The following is an 18,165-nucleotide window of genomic DNA, read 5'->3' as shown; positions in this document are numbered from 1 at the left end:
ATATACTTTTATATGTAATTAATATTATCTTAATTTGATTTGTAGTACTTAGCTTTGGAGAAATACTCTAGAGTCAAAGGGCTTTAAGTTAAGTAGAACGAAGACAGAATATATGTATTGCATGTTCAGTGAAGGCCGAACTGGTGATAGGGAAGGAGTTAGTTTGGATGGAGTTGTACTTTCCCAAAGTAATCACTTTAACTATATTGGCTCAGTCCTTCAACTAGATGGGGAAGCGAAGAGAATGTTAGTCATAGGATTAAAGCCGGATGGTTGAAGTGGAGACGTGCCACGAGAGTTTTATGTGATCACAAGATTCCCAATAAATTGAAAGGAAAATTTTACCGTACAGCCATACGACCAGCCATGTTATATGGTAGCGAGTGTTGGGCACTGAAGGAGTCGTATGTGTCTCAGATAAGAGTTGCAGAGATGAGAATGTTAAGGTGGATGAGTAGCCATACTAGACTAGATAAAGTCCGTAATGAGATTATTAGAGAAAATGTAGGAGTGGTGCCAATTGAGGATAAGTTGAGAGAAGAGAGATTGAGGTAGTTTGGTCAAGTGAAGCGTAGACATATGGAGGCTCCAGCTAGACAAGTAGAGCATATTAGGTTAGAGGATAGAAAGAAAAGAAGGAGTAGACCTAAACTGACTTGGAGGAGAGTAATACAACATGATCTAGAAGTATTACACATTTTTTAGGATTTAACCCAAAATCGTTTAGAGTGGAGAAAGAAAATCCATATAGCTGACCCTAAATTTTTTGGATAAAAGCTTAATTGAGTATAATATAATTTATTTTTATGATTTTTTTTTTAATTTTGCACTTCACTTCGCTCAGGTGCGCGCTTGCGCTTTACTCCTTGTGCCTAGGCTCCACGTCCCCTTGGCACCTTGGTGCGCCTTAAGCCTTTGATAACTATGCTTGTTCCTCCTTGTTCTACATCAATTTTGGAATCAGAGCCTATAATCAATCTAAATTCCATATAGCGTTTGCGAAATCCCCAAACATCCCACCTTTACTTGTCCTTCAAAAATTTCACCTTCCACATTGTTACTCTAATTTGTCCTTTGTGTTTCTGCGAAATTTCCTTTTACCATTGAAAAAAAAAAGAAAAGAGCCTTAAGAAACAAAGCATTGCGACAACTTAGCATTGATAACCCTTTTCACCAATGCCCACCATCCTCCAACCATTGGAAAGGCCCACCGTCACCGCAAATCAACCGGCGACCACCAGTTGACCATCCCTAGGCCATTTTAGTTGCCAGTCGTGCCCCAAAGGCAAAGAACCACACAGGTTGAAGATCAACCCAAAACTCAACCCGCCATCATCCATCCAGATTCCAAAAACTAGACCCCTCCTTGCATTGCCAACCGCCGATCTGTCTTTTCTTGTCGTCGAAACTACCATCCACCCCTGCAGCAAGTTTCCATCAGGTTGGGTACTATTTGTGCCCAAACCCAATTGAGCTCACTTGCTATTCTGTGCTACTGCCTACACTAGATCCATCCACTGCCTCTACACACATCAACACATCACTTGCCAGCACTACCACATCACCTGACACAGCAGTGCCACATCATCACCCTTGCCACATTAGCAAAAATTGACCGTCCCCTCCTTTGCTAATTTTGATGCCATGATTTCATTTTTAATGTCTATTTTAGCAAAAACTACGACAAATGACTGAAAATTTGCATTTTTCAATGAGAGATGATTTTCTTATTATAATTCAATGGTCTGGGTTGAAAATTAAGTTTCTAAGAAGCAATTAGACGAATTATGGGATACAATTCAAAAAATACAAACTGAAATTGATGATTATTATGAACAGCTTGATGAAAAAATCTTATTTGATAGATATATGGTGGTCCTAACTATACTCTTTGTGGTTCATTTGATGAGTATCAAGATATACAAATAATCTTACAATATAGGGAGAGAGCACTTAAAGAACGTAAGAATGAGTGTCATGTTCAACATACTCATCAACAAGGTAAGGATAAAGAACTTAAAGAATTTGATGCATGGAAAGAAGCACATTTGTTTTAATTAAGAGAATAGTTGGATACAATAAAAAGTGTTGAAAATACGAAGACAAGAAGTCTTCCAAAGGTAAGGCAGCAACAAGAAGAACAACAAGAGAAGCTTGAATTTGAAAAGTAACTTGAGGTTGAAGATAAAAAGAAAAGGAGCACCTTGAAGAAACCAAGTTTGAAGAGTCTGAAATCAAAAAATCCAAATTTTTGATTTTGAGCCTTCACCCATTGAAGAGCTTATTCCAGAGCATGGAGTTGATCTAGGCATGGAAACTCCAATTGAAATTGAAGAAAATCAACTTGTGGTGCCAACAAAAGAATTTTAAAATAGGCATCTCGTTCCTAAGGACTTTTCAACTATTGTTCTTATTGATTTTATTTATCCAGATCTCTCTAAGAATACAAAAGAGCGCAAACTTCTTCAAGTCAATTTTATTTCTACCATCCAAGAAGATGATATTGCATGCTCTCCTTGCTTGGTTTCTGATCTTTCACCACTTAAGAACTCGAGGTCAAATTTTTTGCAACCAGAGGAGAATAATGTAAAATGGTAAGCTTAGAATTCTATGTAGGAATTTTAATTATTATAGAATTAGGAAATTTAAGGAGTTCTTATTATTTAGGAATTATATTAATATTTTATTTAGAAAATTTATCTTATTTAGCATTCCTAATTAGAGTTGAATTAGGGTTTTTATTCCTAATTTAATTAAGGTGGTAAGCTTTATAAATAGAGCTAATTTTTTGAGATTAATAAAATTATTGAGAATTAGTTCTCTTTTCTTAAGGATTTGTTCCTTGTTCCTCTAAGTTCTACATCACAGTCTATTTATCCTAAACAATAAAAACCTAACTAGCCAAATAGTTTTAAATCTGAGATTATCCTTAATCAGACCATGAAAGCTGGATCCAGAATTCCATATTTGAGTGAAGGTTAACAATCCAAAATAGTTTCAAAATAATGATCAAGCACTAATCTGCAATATTCACAGAGAATGGAAAAAAATTTGCAAGAACTAGTATACAAATAAGGATAGAAACCTCAATGAACGCTCTCTCCTTTATGGTGGTATTCTCCCTCATAGCACCTTCCTCTAGCATTTCATGCAAAGGTTCCAACACTTTCAGCATGCCCTCAATGTTATGTTCACCAAAATACAAACGACTGGCTTCTTCCAATCCTTCATGCCACATTTCATGCCAAAGAATTGCTACCCTGATTAGTTCCTTTGACACAAGTTGTGCCTGCATGTAAGAAACTACTTGTAATAGGAACAAAAACTCATCAAAAAATCAGTTAACTACAAGTTGTCTAATTAATTAACCTGATCCACCAGCACACCACTATGCTGCCGAACTTTGTCTACCACTTCTTGAGCTGCTGCTCTACGTAAATTGCTTATAGATTTACATGCCACAAGAAGCGGATACATAAGAGCCTGCAAAAGACTAAATTCCTTAAACATGCACGAGTCATCATAAAAAAAAATAAAATAAAATAAAAAAGACATGAAAGGAATTTTCATTGAGATCATTACCTGCATATAAAACCAAACAACGGTCCATTTGGATAGGTGTGCATTGAAAAAAAGGCGGATATGATACCATTTCATTTCAAATCTTCACCTATCCAAATGGATTGCAACTGATTTTGACAAACATAATGAGGGAAACTATGCACAAGAACCAAAGAAAGATCACACTTTTAAATGGTGCCCTCAAAACCTATTGTGGCTAAGATTTTTCAGGACTTAAGTTGTAATTTCAATCAGGATTCTATTTCTTTCAAAATTTTCATATATTGTTAATCTCGTAAAATTTAGTCTCAGAAAGGAAACAAAAGAAAATAGAACACTTTTTCTATGGAAAACCATAATCCTCTCTCATAATGAAAAAATCAATGTGCAAGTTGCATTTTTATGTACTAAGATCATGTCAGATAACTCCAATGAACAAACAAGTAGTCTGACCAAAAGAATACTGAAAGAAAGAATTGCATGAGATTCTACACATGCGCTCATCCATAATAAAAAAGTGGCAAAAGAGGGTTCCAATAGGAACACAAATTTATCTACAATCTTCTAAGTATCACAAGCACATTAATTCCATTCCAAATCCCAAGATACTTAAAGAGGGTTTTGCATTTCAGTTCATTTATCAATGTACTCCACAAAAAACAGAAAATATATCAATTTGGAGATCATAAAATATCACAAGTCAGACCTGGGGATGACTTTGCCCAATTCGCACCAAAAGTGATTGTATTAGTTCCCTCACAGCATGATTATTTGAATGAATCCTGGCAATTATTTGAGGTAAAACAACCAGCCATGTGTTGATATTAACATGTGCAAATCCATTTTGCAGTGCCATTTGAACTTCTGCAGTAGCTCCATGGTTGAACCATAAGGTAAGGAGACGAAGTATATCCTGAAGAAAATAACACAATTCATAAGAATAGTTATAAAAGAAGATCCAGAAAATATGGACAAATCATGTCTTAAACACTGGATATAAGAATATAACACACCATTTTGTTCAAGAAAAGCAGACAGTCACATTAATTATAACTGCAGTATTAGTTAGGTTTACATGCAAACAGGAGTGTGCACAGGTTTGTTGGTTTGGTGAGAAAGTATTCTGCCTAACCAAATCTCTTGCATTTTTGCTTTGCGGAAACAACCATTTAATGACTCTCTAAACTAATTTGCCAGTGATTACCAAGTGATGAAAGCCTCAACATAACAAAAAATAAAGAACATAAAAAGCGGATTCAACAGAAAGATCAATTTTGAAAACAACTGAGTCCAAGTAGAATAAATTGCAACATCAGCAAAAAATAAAAAAAATAAAATTTAAATAAAAATAAAAAGAGAGAGAGAGAGAGAGAGAGAGAGAGAGAGAGAGAGAAATGAAATTCAGTCAATAAATGCCTATGGATGACCAGTACTTCAAGCCACCCAACTTCACAAGTTTTCTATCTCTAAAGGCCAGGATGGTGGTAGTCTCATACTAAAAAATAAATAAATAAAATATTACTTTGCTTCATGGTTCATTTGGAATTGACTAAGCCTTAAGAGATTTATGAAGACTGAATTGCAGGACATTCGGTAAGAAGGAAACCACAAAAGAAATGCAAGTTCTACAGGGAAATAGTTTTGAACGACACAGCAGTTATTACGAAATCAAGTAGCTTTCTACATTACGGGTTTCTACTTCTAGGAGATTAGAAGCAACATCATTCATTGTATCCAGCTGGATCCAAGCTTACTGTGCGTCTTCAACTCTCTTGTTCCATGGTATCATTTAGAATAGGATACCTTGTTCTTCTAGTTAGATGACAACCATCTCTATCATTAACAAAATCTCTGACGTCAAAAGAAATAAAGCAGAATAAGAAGAAAGAAAGACAGACTTAAAGAACTTCATAACCTGTCTTTTGAATTATCAAGATTTAAAATTCTTTGGGAAAATGATGTGGTATACGTTGAACAACCTGAAAACAATGCTGCAATATTGATCTGAGAGGGTTGATCTATTAAAAATAGAACAGAACTAATATCTTAAGTTAACGTTAATTTGTCTCCAATTTGCGTAAGTGCAACAATAAGGTAACTCCTTTGTGACTGGAAAAGTCACAAGTCATGGATATAGCACCTCTGCAGATAAGCAAGAAGAAGGGTGTGTACAATGGATGACATCTTTCAGCCCTCACCAAGCAGGGAGCCTCACACTCGGAGCACTTTTTTTTGGCACTGCTCATGTTTGTACCAAATTGACTTAATGAAGACCTAAATAAATGAACACACCATGAAGAAGAGGTTCTAACATGAATCTAATTCACACTTTTATGCTACTTATTCTATAGAACTTGAATAGTATTAGAATTTTGAAGAATAGCAAAGAAAGGAAACTTTGAGGAAAGGAACAAAAGAACACACCAAAAACTTTAATAAAATAAATGACTTGGAATTCTTTTAGATGCTAACACTTTGATATTGCAACCAGCTCCCATATCTAGAAAAACTTTTTACCTGTAAGCTATCATCCACCCCTTTTGCATTTGCTGCACAAGCTATTGAATGAAAATATCCAGTAACAGCTGCAACAACGAACTGTGAGACAACATTAGGAAACCCCCTCATGGTATAATGAGACATGACTGCTGTATTGAACAAAGCCCAAGTGTGCCATGCTTTCGCCCATTTTGTTGCGCATTGTGTGGCATTCCTGAATGCAGCAAGGATTTCTACAAAGAAAAGAAGAAGGTTATGAAAAGATTCCGTCTTTAGTTTACTCGAGCATTTTTTTTCCCCTTGTTAAGAAAGAAACTTTCTCACCTCCCCCCCTTTCTCTTTCTTTCTTTTGAAGCAAAAAAGAGAAGGCCAGGTGCTGGGGGGGTTGGTGGTTTGTAGAAGGGTTGTGGAGTTAACACCTTGTATGGAGTCATCATCCAATCCGGGACTTAGTGCCCACTGCCAGCTTCCAAGTTCAAGATATACACGAGCAAGAAGGGGGGCATTTGAACTTGGACTGCTCAATAAACCAGTTGGTGCAACTGAATGAATATTTGGGGAACTTGAAATTTCTTTGGCCAAATTCTGTTACAATAATTGACAGCCAACCAAAGTGTGCAACAAGAGAATCAGAATCAGACATTAGAACATGCTAGCATAACTGGATGTTCATGCATACTTATACACCAACAGGGAAATCAGCTATACATACCTGAAGCCTAGCAAATGCTTCTTTTCTCTTGTGATCTTCTCCAAGTGACCACTGGTATTTCAAGTATGCCAGAATTACTTGAGGAGGTCCATGGTATCTTACGTTATCAGGACATGTCTCAGGGTCATACTGAATAAAATTCAAAATAAAAATGAGAACCAATCACAACAAGTAGCATATTCTTAGGTTCTAATGCTGACCTGCAAGAGTTTAACCAAAGTTGATCTAGCCTGACTAATCCGATTACTTTTCAGACAAAGACTAGCAAATTTGAGCCAAGTGTCAATGTCTTCTGTTGGAGGAAGCACAAGTGCTCTTACAGCCAAAAGAGCTTGCCAGACCTGAACATTTAAAAACTTTTAAGACTGAGGAAAACAAGGAGAAAAAAAAATATATAAAAAAGAAATAAGAGACTTGATGCTGCAGAACAAACTGAAGCAGGATTACTTCAGTAGAAGCATCACGAAAAAAATATATATTTTATTAACAATTAATCAGAAATGAGATTGCCACAAATTAAACAGAGACCTGCTAGGTAAAGAACCAACTCATCTTGTTAAGATATGTACCATAAATAGCTAGGATATGTGTATATGTAGTGATTGTGTGAATATATTTAGGTGCTAGAATCGTGGCTATAATTACGTATTTAATTAGGATTGTATTTCCTATTTAGTTGTCCTGTACAGATTATAAATTGACACTATTGGCTTGAGGGAATAATCAAGTTCTTCAATCAATCTCAATATTCTTCTTCTATTCTATTTTCTCACATGGTATCAAAGCCCCCGGTGGGTCTGATTTGAAATCTAAAACAAAGTCCTCATAGAGAGGAACTTTCCATCTTTTTCCGGTTACTTTCTGGGAGTCCGTGGCTGTCACAGCCTAACCTAGTGGATAACCCAGCCCAGGATCAGCTCCACTTACCGCCAGCTAAAGACTCCAGTACACGCGCCTTCACGCGCCGTCATCCCGCCGTCACACTAGTCGGTGCGTGAGCCCTCTCTGACGACCGTCTCTCGCCAGCGCTTCTTCCCGTCGACTCGCCGGCCTTAGACGACCTCAACCACACTGGTCCCGTCACCTATTTCTCACATTTTTGTCACTACCTCTTCATACAGTAGACTTTTCTGATGTACTTCTGAGCAACATTTCAGTGTGCTTCTCTTGCCAACATGTCTAAGATTGAGGAGTTTTCCAATACAGCCTCCAACACAGGTTCTGAGATTCTCAAACCCATATTTTCTTCCATTTGTAATTCACCAGCTATTACTATTGTTAAATTAGTAGAAAGTCAAAATTATATGCCTTGGGCTACATCAGTGGAATTATGGTTTATGGGGCAGGGGTATGATGAACACTTTGTTAAAAATGCCATAGATATAGCTTTAACAAATAAAGCTAATTGGACTAAGATTGATGCTCAATTATGTAGTCTCTTGTGGCATTCTCTAGACCCAAAATTACTTAATAACCTGTTGCAAAATCTGGACTAAGGCGAAAACCTTATATGCAATGATGTGCAGCGTATTTGTAAAGTAGTATCAGATATGGTTCATCCAGTGTTAGCAAAGGTGAGCGAGGCGTCAGGCGAGGCGAGGCGAGGCGAAGCGAGGCGCCCCTCCCCTCTGTCGCCTAGACTGGAACGCCCGGCGAGGCAAGAGGCGACACCTCAGGCGACGCAGGCGAGAGGCGACGCCTCATCAAAGCAAAGGTAAGTTTTTTTTTTTTAAATGAAAAAACTAATAAACCTCCCACTCACCTGATACCAACAAAAGAGCCGCACCATGAAGACAGTAGCCCCGCTCTCTTCCTCGACCTCACGCTCGCAACAGAGACAAAACAGGACCAACAAGTATGCTCTCTCTCTCTCTCTCTTATCTTCTTCTTCTTCTTCTTCTTCTTCTTCTTTCCTCTCCGTTCTCTCTCTCTCTCACGTCTACTTCTTTCCTCTCTCCGATCTCTCTCTCTCACGTCTTTTTTTACTTGGCTTTCTCCCTCTCCACTTATTCTGCTTTCCCTGCTGCGTAGATCACCTGTTTTTTATTTTTTTCTTTTTTTTTCCCTCTCCTCTCTTTCTTCTTTCAGCAGTCCCTTTTTATTTTATTTTTCCCCCCTCCCCTCATTATTAATTAGTTACTATTAATTATTTATTTATTTGTTGTTAATTTAATTATTTTATTTTTTATTCTTGTTAATTAATTATTTAGATTTTATAGGTATTGCTAAATTGATTATTTTACTTTGTATTCTTGTTTAATTAATTGATTAATTAACATGGATATTGTTGATTTGTTGGTAATTAATTTAATTTTTATTTGTTATTCTTGTTAATTTGATTAGTTTTACTTTTTGCATTGTTAATTAGACATTAGTTGTTAATTAATAATTTATTTTATATAAGAATTATTAATTTATTATTAATTTGATTTTTGTACTTTTTATTATTGTTAATTAATTGTTTAATTTATATGGGTATAGTTAATTTGTTATTAATTAGTTTACCTTTTACTTGTTATTCTTATTAATTAGTTTTAGTTTGATTAATTTTGCTTTTTTCTTGTTAATTAGATATCAGTTTATTTTATATGAGTATTATTAATTTATTGTTAATTAGTTTACTTTTTACTTCTTATTATTGTTAATTATTTTTTTTTTCTTTTTAATATGCTTTTTTACTTATCAACCATTTAAAAGTGTGTGTATATATATATATATATATATATATATATATATAATTTAAACAATTAAGGTTATGGCGCCTTGCTTCAAAAAGGCCCTCGCCTCTCGCCTCTCGCCATAAAGTACTCTATCGCCTTAGTGTCGCTTTTCGCCTTGATAACACTGGTTTCATCTACAGCAAAATCAATAAGATATGTCTAGTTATTTGAGACAAGTAGAATCACTGAAAAAATGAATTTAATTCTATCATGCCATGTACTGATAATATTTCTGAGCAACAGCGGGACAGATTCTTCCTGGTTTTGGCATTGATTGGGCTAAGACCTGACCTTAATTCTATTAAAGACCAGATATTAACTAGTCTGGTTGTTCCCACTCTAGAGGATGTGTCTGCCAGGCTTCTACGCATCTCACTCAATAAGAGTAATTTCTCCGGAATTGAATCTTCAGTTTTAATTGCACAAAGTAAAAACCAACCGAGACAGGGTACTTATTAGAGAGGCAATGATAAAAGGCTCCATTGTACTTGTTGTGATAAGAGTAATCACACTCGAGACACTTGTTGGGCCTTTCATAATCGACCGCCACACCCCATTCAGTCAAATAATGTGGACCGATCAACTGCTCATATAGCTCAATCCGGTGAAAATGGTATTCTTCCATTACCTAATAGAAAGGATCAGGTGTCAGATTCTATCCTATTAACTGGAGCTGATTACAAGGAGTATTTGCAATATCAAAAAGCCAAACAGCAATCTTCTAGCAGTGCTCATTCTAGTAATTCCTTTGCTTATCTAACACAGTTTTCGCTCACTGGTCTATGGATCCTAGACTCTGGTGCTTCTGATCATATATCTGGTAACAAAAGTCTTTTCTCATCTCTAGTTTCTCCTTCGATTTTGTCTAAAGTTACTTTGGCTAATGGTTCACAAACTTTAGTTAAGGGCATAAAAGAAGTAAAAATCTTTCCATCTATTCCTTTAACCACAGTTTTGTTCACTCCAGAATGCCCATATAATTTAATCTCTATTAGTAAATTGACTAAAAATCTCAATTGTTCTGTTACCTTTAGAGCTGACTCTGTTGTTGGGCAAGACCGGAGTACGAGGAGGATGATTGGAATAGGATGTGAGTCACAAGGGTTGTACCATCTTTCTACTTTAAATTCTCCGGTTGCTCTTGCCTCTACTACTTCCACTGATCTTCTTCACAATCGTCTGGGTCATCCGAGTCTTGCCAAATTGCAAAAATTAATTCCTAGTCTTTCTAGTTTATCTTCTTTTGAATGTGAGTCCTGTCAACTTGGAAAATAAGTCGTGTTTCCTTTCCCAAGCAAGTCAATAATAGGGCTAAGTCCATGTTTGAAATTGTCCATTCAGACATTTGAGGTCCAAGTCCTATCAGTACAACTTTGGGATTTCATTATTTTATTACTTTTGTTGATGATTATTCTCGTTGCACTTGATTATTTTTAATGAAGACTCATTCTGAATTATTCTCTATATTTCAAAAATTCTCTACTGAATCAATTTGATGTTTCTATTAAAATACTTCATAGTGAAAATGCAAAAGAATATTTGTCTGCTCCCTTTACTCATTTCTTATTTTCTCAGGGTATTACTCGCCAAACTTCATGTGCTTATACACCTCAACAAAATGGGGTTGCCGAACGAAAGAATCGTCATCTAGTTGAGACTGCCCGCACTTTACTAATTCACCATAATGGGGAGATGCCATTCTTACTGCTTGTTACTTAATTAACCGAATGCCTTCTTCTATTTTGCAAAATCAGAGTCCTCATGCCATTTTGTTTCCCGACCAATACCCTTCAATTGTCCCTGCGTGTATGTGGTTGTATTTGTTTTGTTCATGATCACACTCCTAGCAAAGACAAACTACAGCCCAAATCAATAAAATGTGTCTTTTTGAGACATTATAGACTTCAAAAAGGTTACAAAAGCTACAATCCACTTACAAATAAATACTTTGTGTCAGCTGATGTAACCTTCTTTAAAACATCTCCCTATTTTTCCTCCAACACCGCATCCAAAGTTTTTATTCCCACCGCCTTACCAGTTCCTACTCTTCCTCCACCACCAATCAGTTCACCACCTCTACACGTCTACTCACGTCGTCCTCACCCTCCCACTAACACCATTGATGCTCCTTTGCTTGATACAGGTACAACACTGGCTCTAGGGGTGTGCAGTTTTCGGTTTAAACCGAAAAACCAAACCGAACCGATTAATTCGGTTCGGTTTTAAAATTTAATCGGTTCGGTTCGGTTTATAATTTTGATAATTTCGGTTAATCGGTTCGTTTCGGTTATTTTCATAAAAAAATAAAAAAAAACCGAACCGAACCGAAATTATTAATATATATAAGAAATCAAAAAAAAATCGAACCGAATCGAACCGAACCGAATCGAACCGAACCGAAATCAAAGAAAACCGAACCGAACCTAAAGATTTTTTAGTTTTGATTTCTAATTTTTTTTGTTTTTATGTTTTTATTATTTAGATTTAATGTTAAAAATATGAAATTTTATAAATTTCGGTTTGATCGGTTTAAAACCGAACCGAACCGAAATTTATCGATTCGATTCGGTTCGGTTTTCTCTTACCAATCAGTTCGGTTCGGTATTTAAAATTTTTTATTTTCGATTTTCGGTTTTATCGATTTGGTTCGGTTCGGAACCGAACCGACCGTTTGCACACCCCTAACCGGCTCCTAGTGACTCTCGCCTTCCCTCATCTTAACCTATTCCGGTCTCGCCTTCAACAGACGATGCTACTCCTCCCATTGCCATCCGAAAAGGTATTCGTTCGTCTCGAAATCCTCATCCTATTTATAATTTTGTGAGTTATCATCGTTTGTCTCCTTCCTACTATGCTTTTGTCACCACTTTGTCTAACGTATTTGTACCTAAGACTGTTAGAGAAGCTTTGGAACATCCAGGATAGTGTAATGCAATGGTTGAAGAAATGACTGCTCTCCATAACAATGGCACTTGGGATTTGGTGCCACTACTGAAGGGCAAATCTACTGTTGGCTGTCGATGGATTTATACAGTCAAGGTGGGGCCTGATGGCAAGATTGATGGACTTAAAACTCGCTTTGTTGCAAAGGGCTATACTCAGATCTTTGGCCTCGATTACAGTTATACCTTCTCTCCTGTGGCTAAGATTGCCTCGGTTCGCCTTTTTATTTCGTTAGCTGCCATCCATCATTGGCCACTTCATCAACTGGATATCAAAAATGCATTTTTACATGGCAAGCTAGCTGAGGAAGTTTATATGGAGCTGTAGAAAGAGATGATTCTCGTTGATTTCAATTAATCTGTACATGGGTATATATATACAATTAATTCCTATAATTGTGTTCTACTAATTAGGAAGAAATCCTAAATAAGAAATCCTAAATAGGAATACAGAATACAGAATATACAGAGAAATAATATAGTGATTGACTTTCCATAACACTCCCCCTCAAGTTGGAGCATAGATGTTAATCATGCCCAACTTGTTACAAATGTAGTCAATCCTAGCTCCATTTAGAGCTTTTGTGAAAATATCTCCTAACTGCTCTCCAGTTTTGATGTGTCCTGTTGAGATGATCTGTTGTTGAATCTTTTCACGAATAAAATGACAATCAATCTCAATATGTTTGGTCCGCTCATGAAACACCGGATTAGAAGCAATATGAAGAGCAGCTTAATTATCACACCACAATTTCGCAGGCAGGGAGGTCTTAAAACCTGTCTCATCTAGTAATTGAAGTATCCACATTACCTCACATACTGATTGTGCCATGGCTCAGATTCGATTCAGCACTAGATCGAGAAACTACACTCGCTTCTTGCTTCTCCAAGACACTAAATTTCCTCCAATAAAAACGCAATATCCAAAGAGTTGACCTTCACAACCTTAGATCGACCAGTCGGCATTTGAAAAACATTCAATATTCAAATGCCCATGATTACCATATAGCAAACCTCTTCTGAGCGCCTTCGATAACATAAGATTTGTTCCAAGGCTTCCCAATGAGCAACAGCTTGGGAAGACATAAACCGACTTACCATACTAACGGCATAAGCAATGTCGGGACGAGTGATCGTAAGGTAGTTCAATTTTCCTACCAATCTCCTGTATCTCTGGATCTTCAAACAACTCACTATCCCTTGCTACTGATTGTAAAGTTGGAGTCATTGGTGCGCTACAAGGCTTAGCACCTAATTTTCCTCTCTGTCAATAGATCGAGGACATATTTTCTTTGAGACAAGAAAATACCCTTCTTACTTCTCATAACTTCGATACCCAAGAAATACTTTAACAATCCCAAGTCTTTGGTCCAAATCGAGTTTGGAGGAAGGTTTTAAGAGATGAATACCTGCAGAGTCACTCCCAGTGATGACAATGTCATCCACATAGACTACCAAGAGAATTAGACCAGCCTCAGATTGCCTATAAAATACTGAGTGATCACACTTACTCTTTTGCATACCAAATTCTGCATCGCTTCACCGAATCTCCCAAACCATGCCCTAGGACTTTGTTTCAAGCCATAAAGAGACTTCCGAAGCCTACAAACTTTACCCAACTCCCCCTGAGCAACAAACCCAGGTGATTGCTCCATATACACCTCCTCCTGAAGATCACCATGAAGGAAAGCATTCTTGATATCCAATTGATGCAAGGGCCAATCATATGTAGCTGCTAAAGAGATAAATAAGCGAATAGAAGTAAGTTTAGCTACAAGAGAAAAAGTATCAGAGTAATCAACCCCATATGTCTGAGCATATCCTTTTGCTACAAGGCGTGCTTTTAACCTAGCCACAGAACCATCAGGATTTACCTTCATCAGAATACCCATTTGCAACCAATAGCTTTCTTACCAGTGGGCAAAGGCAATAGTTCCCATGTACCATTAGCATCTAAAGCCTCCATTTCCTCTTTCATAGCATCACACCAGCCAGGATGAGACAGTGCCTCACCAACAGTATTAGGGATAGGAACAGAGTCTAAAGAAGTAACAAAACACCGAGAACAAGAAGACAATTGATTATAAAATACAAAAGAAGAGATAGGGTAAGTACATGAACGTTTACCTTTACGAAGAGCAATGGGTAAGTCTAGATCAGAATCATGATCAGTATGAGGTACAGGATCTCCCAACGAAGTAGCTGGTGGAGGATCTGAGTCAGGAATCTCCAATCTCCTGGAATAAACATGAACAACGGGAGGTCGAGTAGGTCTAGAGACAGAAGGAACAGGCTGTGGGAGAGGACTAGACATTGGTTGGACAGTATATATTAAGAGATCATCCTCCTCCCCCTGACTCTCATACACAGATGATGGAGGAAAAAATGGAGTGGACTCAAAAAATGTGACATCTGCAGAAACAAGATAACAATTAAGAGTAGGAGAGAAACAACGATATTCTTTTTAGAGCCGGGAGTACCCAAGGAAGACACATTTGAGAGATTTTGGATCCAATTTAGTAACCTGTGGACGAACATCACGCACAAAACATGTACAACCAAAAATACGGGGTTCAATAGGGAACAAAGATTTTGTAGGAAACAAAGCAGTATAAGGAATATCCCCATTAAGGACAGAAGACGGCATACGATTGATCAAAAAACATGCCGTAGAAACTGCATCAGCCCAAAAGTGTTTAGGTACTTTCATCCAAAAGAAGAGCACGAGTTACCTCAAGAAAATGCCGATTTTTCTTTCGCCACACCATTTTGGGATGGGGTATCCACACAGAAGATCGATGAAGAATGCCATTTTGTGTCATATAAGACTGAAATTGTGCTGAAAAGTATTCTTTGGCATTGTCACTTCTTAATATGCGCACAGAAATATTAAATTGAGTTTTGATTTCATTACAAAAGGCACAAAAGATAGAAAACAACTCAGAACGATTCTTCATTAAATATAACCAGGTAACACGAGAGTAATCATCAACAAAAGTAACAAAATAACGAAATCCGCTTTTAGAAGTAAGTAACAAGGACCCCAAACATCAGAATGAACTAACTCAAAAAGGGATGAAGCCCGTTTATTGACTCTAGACACAGAAGGCAAACGATGATGTTTTGCAAACTGACACGACTCACAGTCTAGTACTGATAAAGACTGAAATTGATGACACAACTTCTTCATGGTAGACAAAGAAGGATGACCCAATCTACAATGAGCTTCAAGAGGTGTTAAGGTACTGGAGCAAACAAGCAACCGCGGTACATGATTTTCCAGAATGTAGAAACCACCTGACTCGCGTCCTCTACCAATAATCTGCTTCGTCGTAAGATCCTGAAACAAACACTGGTCAGGAAAAAAGGAAACAGAACAATTTAAGGTACGAGTAAGTTTACTAACAGAAAGTAGATTAAAAGAGAATTTTGGTAGACACAAAATGTAAGACAAAGAAATTGACGGAAGTCGGGTTCAGCCTAACCCATGACATAAGAAGTAGAACCATCAGCTAAAATAATAGTGTTGGAAGTGAGATTAGACTGAAAAGCAGATAGAAGACTAGAATTACCTGGCATGTGATCTGTCGCACCAGAATCAATAACCCATTTGGATGAGGAAGACACAAGGCATGTAGTGGATTTACCTAACTCAGCAATCGCAGTGACAGGGGAACTGGTAGGCTTTAGAGATGCCTGATACTGGGAAAATTGTGCAAAATCATCTACAGATACCAAAATAGTTTTCTCAGAGGAAGATATCAGAGAATTCTCACGCCATATTTGCCATCTGTGATCGCTGATTTTTCTTCTGAAGTTGCGGACAATTATATTTTGTATGGCCAGGCTCGTGGCAATAATAACAAATGACTCCTCTTGAGTCCTGATTAGAACTAGCCTCTCCATTACGCTGATTACTTCTGTTGCCTGTAATTCCTCCTCTACTTCCTCTTCTATTACCCTGTTGTCCATTTGGATTACGGCTAATAAGAGCACTACTGACAGGCTGTGAAGATTGAGTACTCTCTGTACGAAGGACCCGTGTGAACGTTTCATGCAAAGAGGAAATCTCAGAACTGGAGAGAATATGAGATTTGGCAGTCTCATACTCTGAAGGAAGGCCTGCAAGAAAACTCATAACAACCAGTTGCTCCCATTGGGCCTGCTGAACTTTCACATCAGGACTAAAAGGCAACAATACATTAAGTTCCTCATATACCCGTTTAAAATCCATAAAATAAGCCGTGAGAGACTTATCCTTTTCTCAAAGACGTAGAATGCCTTACAAACATCATAAATACGGGAGATATTCCCTTTACTGTAATACTGAAAAATCTAAGTAATCCATCAATTCCTTAACAAATTCACAGTGATTAATTAAACTAATTACCTCACTATGAATCGAGTTCCGAAGCTGCAAAAACAACCGAGCATCCTCCCTTAGCCAAGTTTGTCGTGTATCATCAGTGGGTGGATTTTTAGTAAGGTGATCATCCTTATCAATGCTACGCAAATAGACCCTAACAGTCTTACTCCACTCCAGGTAATTCGAACCATTAAGTTTGTGTTCCGTGATTTTAGTCATCACCGGAATCACATCAGAAATAACATTCTTATTGTCTGCCATTTGTTGAGACAAAGAAAACTAACCGAAACGCTAATCCAAAGTGTTTATAGCAGCAAAATAATCCAAAATCACAAATCAAGCAAATACCGAAATAGGATCAAACCTCAAAAGTCCTTTAATGGTGTACTGGATCAGGCAACAGCACATAGTGGTGGAATGAGGGGGTTGAGACGACGCCGGCGATATTGATCGGGGTTAAAACGGCCGATCGGCGGCCAAGGTCTCTCCTGAGCTGGGTAGTGAGAACAAATAGTCACCCTAGATTGATGACCTGCTCTGATACCATGTAGAAAGAGATGATTCTCGTTGATTTCAATTAATCTGTACATGGGTATATATATACAATTAATTCCTATAATTGTGTTCTACTAATTAGGAAGAAATCCTAAATAAGAAATCCTAAATAGGAATACAGAATACAGAATATACAGAGAAATAATATAGTGATTGACTTTCAATAACAGGAGCAACCACCAGGATTTGTTGCTCAGGGGGAGTCTGGTCTGGTGTATCGCCTATGGTGTTCTTTATATGGCTTGAAACAATCTCCGAGAGCATGGTTTGAACAGTTCAGTACTGTAGTCCAACAATTTGGAATATCTCGGAGTGAAGCTGACCATTCAGTATTTTTCCACCATAATGGCTATGATAAGTGCATTTATCTCGTTGTTTATGTTGATGACATTGTTATTACAGGAAATGATCATATTAGGATCTCAAAACTCAAACAACACTTGTCCGGTCATTTTCAGACTAAGGATCTTGTTAAGCTAAAGTATTTCTTGGGGATTGAAGTGGTACAATCCAAGACAGGTATCGCCATTTCTCAAAGGAAATATACTTTGGATATACTGACAGAAACGGGCATGTTAGACTGTAGACAAGCAGATACTCCCAAATGTCAAACTTGTTCCAGGACAGGGGGAGCCATTGGAGGATCCTGGTAGATACCGAAGATTGGTTGGAAAACTCAATTATCTTACAATCGCACGCCCAGACATCTCATTTGTTGTAAGTGTGGTCAGTCAGTTCCTTCAAACACCATGTAGTAGTCATTGGGATGCAGTTATTCGAATACTCAGATATATTAAAGGAGCTCTAGGA

At 37.3% G+C, this 18,165-nt stretch overlaps 1 protein-coding gene across 4 annotated transcripts in view; it reads right to left on the bottom strand.

The window, feature by feature from the left end:
* Positions 1-18,165, bottom strand: part of LOC110648417 (serine/threonine-protein kinase TOR) — a 73,331-nt gene that overhangs the window by 7,651 nt on the left and 47,515 nt on the right. For 3 of the 4 annotated variants that reach the window (XM_058151357.1, XM_058151358.1, XM_058151359.1), the window contains exons 38-44: positions 6,973-7,113; positions 6,773-6,901; positions 6,480-6,645; positions 6,079-6,293; positions 4,268-4,474; positions 3,370-3,483; positions 3,086-3,289 (exon numbers count right to left, since the gene is read on the bottom strand). In XM_058151357.1, coding sequence (XP_058007340.1) covers positions 3,086-3,289; positions 3,370-3,483; positions 4,268-4,474; positions 6,079-6,293; positions 6,480-6,645; positions 6,773-6,901; positions 6,973-7,113 — 1,176 coding nt within the window. The remainder of the gene's footprint in view (positions 1-3,085; positions 3,290-3,369; positions 3,484-4,267; positions 4,475-6,078; positions 6,294-6,479; positions 6,646-6,772; positions 6,902-6,972; positions 7,114-18,165) is intronic. The other variant, XM_058151360.1, reaches the window with a different exon arrangement.

The sequence above is a fragment of the Hevea brasiliensis genome, chromosome 8 (assembly GCF_030052815.1).
Source record: "Hevea brasiliensis isolate MT/VB/25A 57/8 chromosome 8, ASM3005281v1, whole genome shotgun sequence".
Lineage (NCBI taxonomy): Eukaryota > Viridiplantae > Streptophyta > Magnoliopsida > Malpighiales > Euphorbiaceae > Hevea > Hevea brasiliensis.
This window is presented reverse-complemented; position numbering and strand designations above follow the sequence as displayed.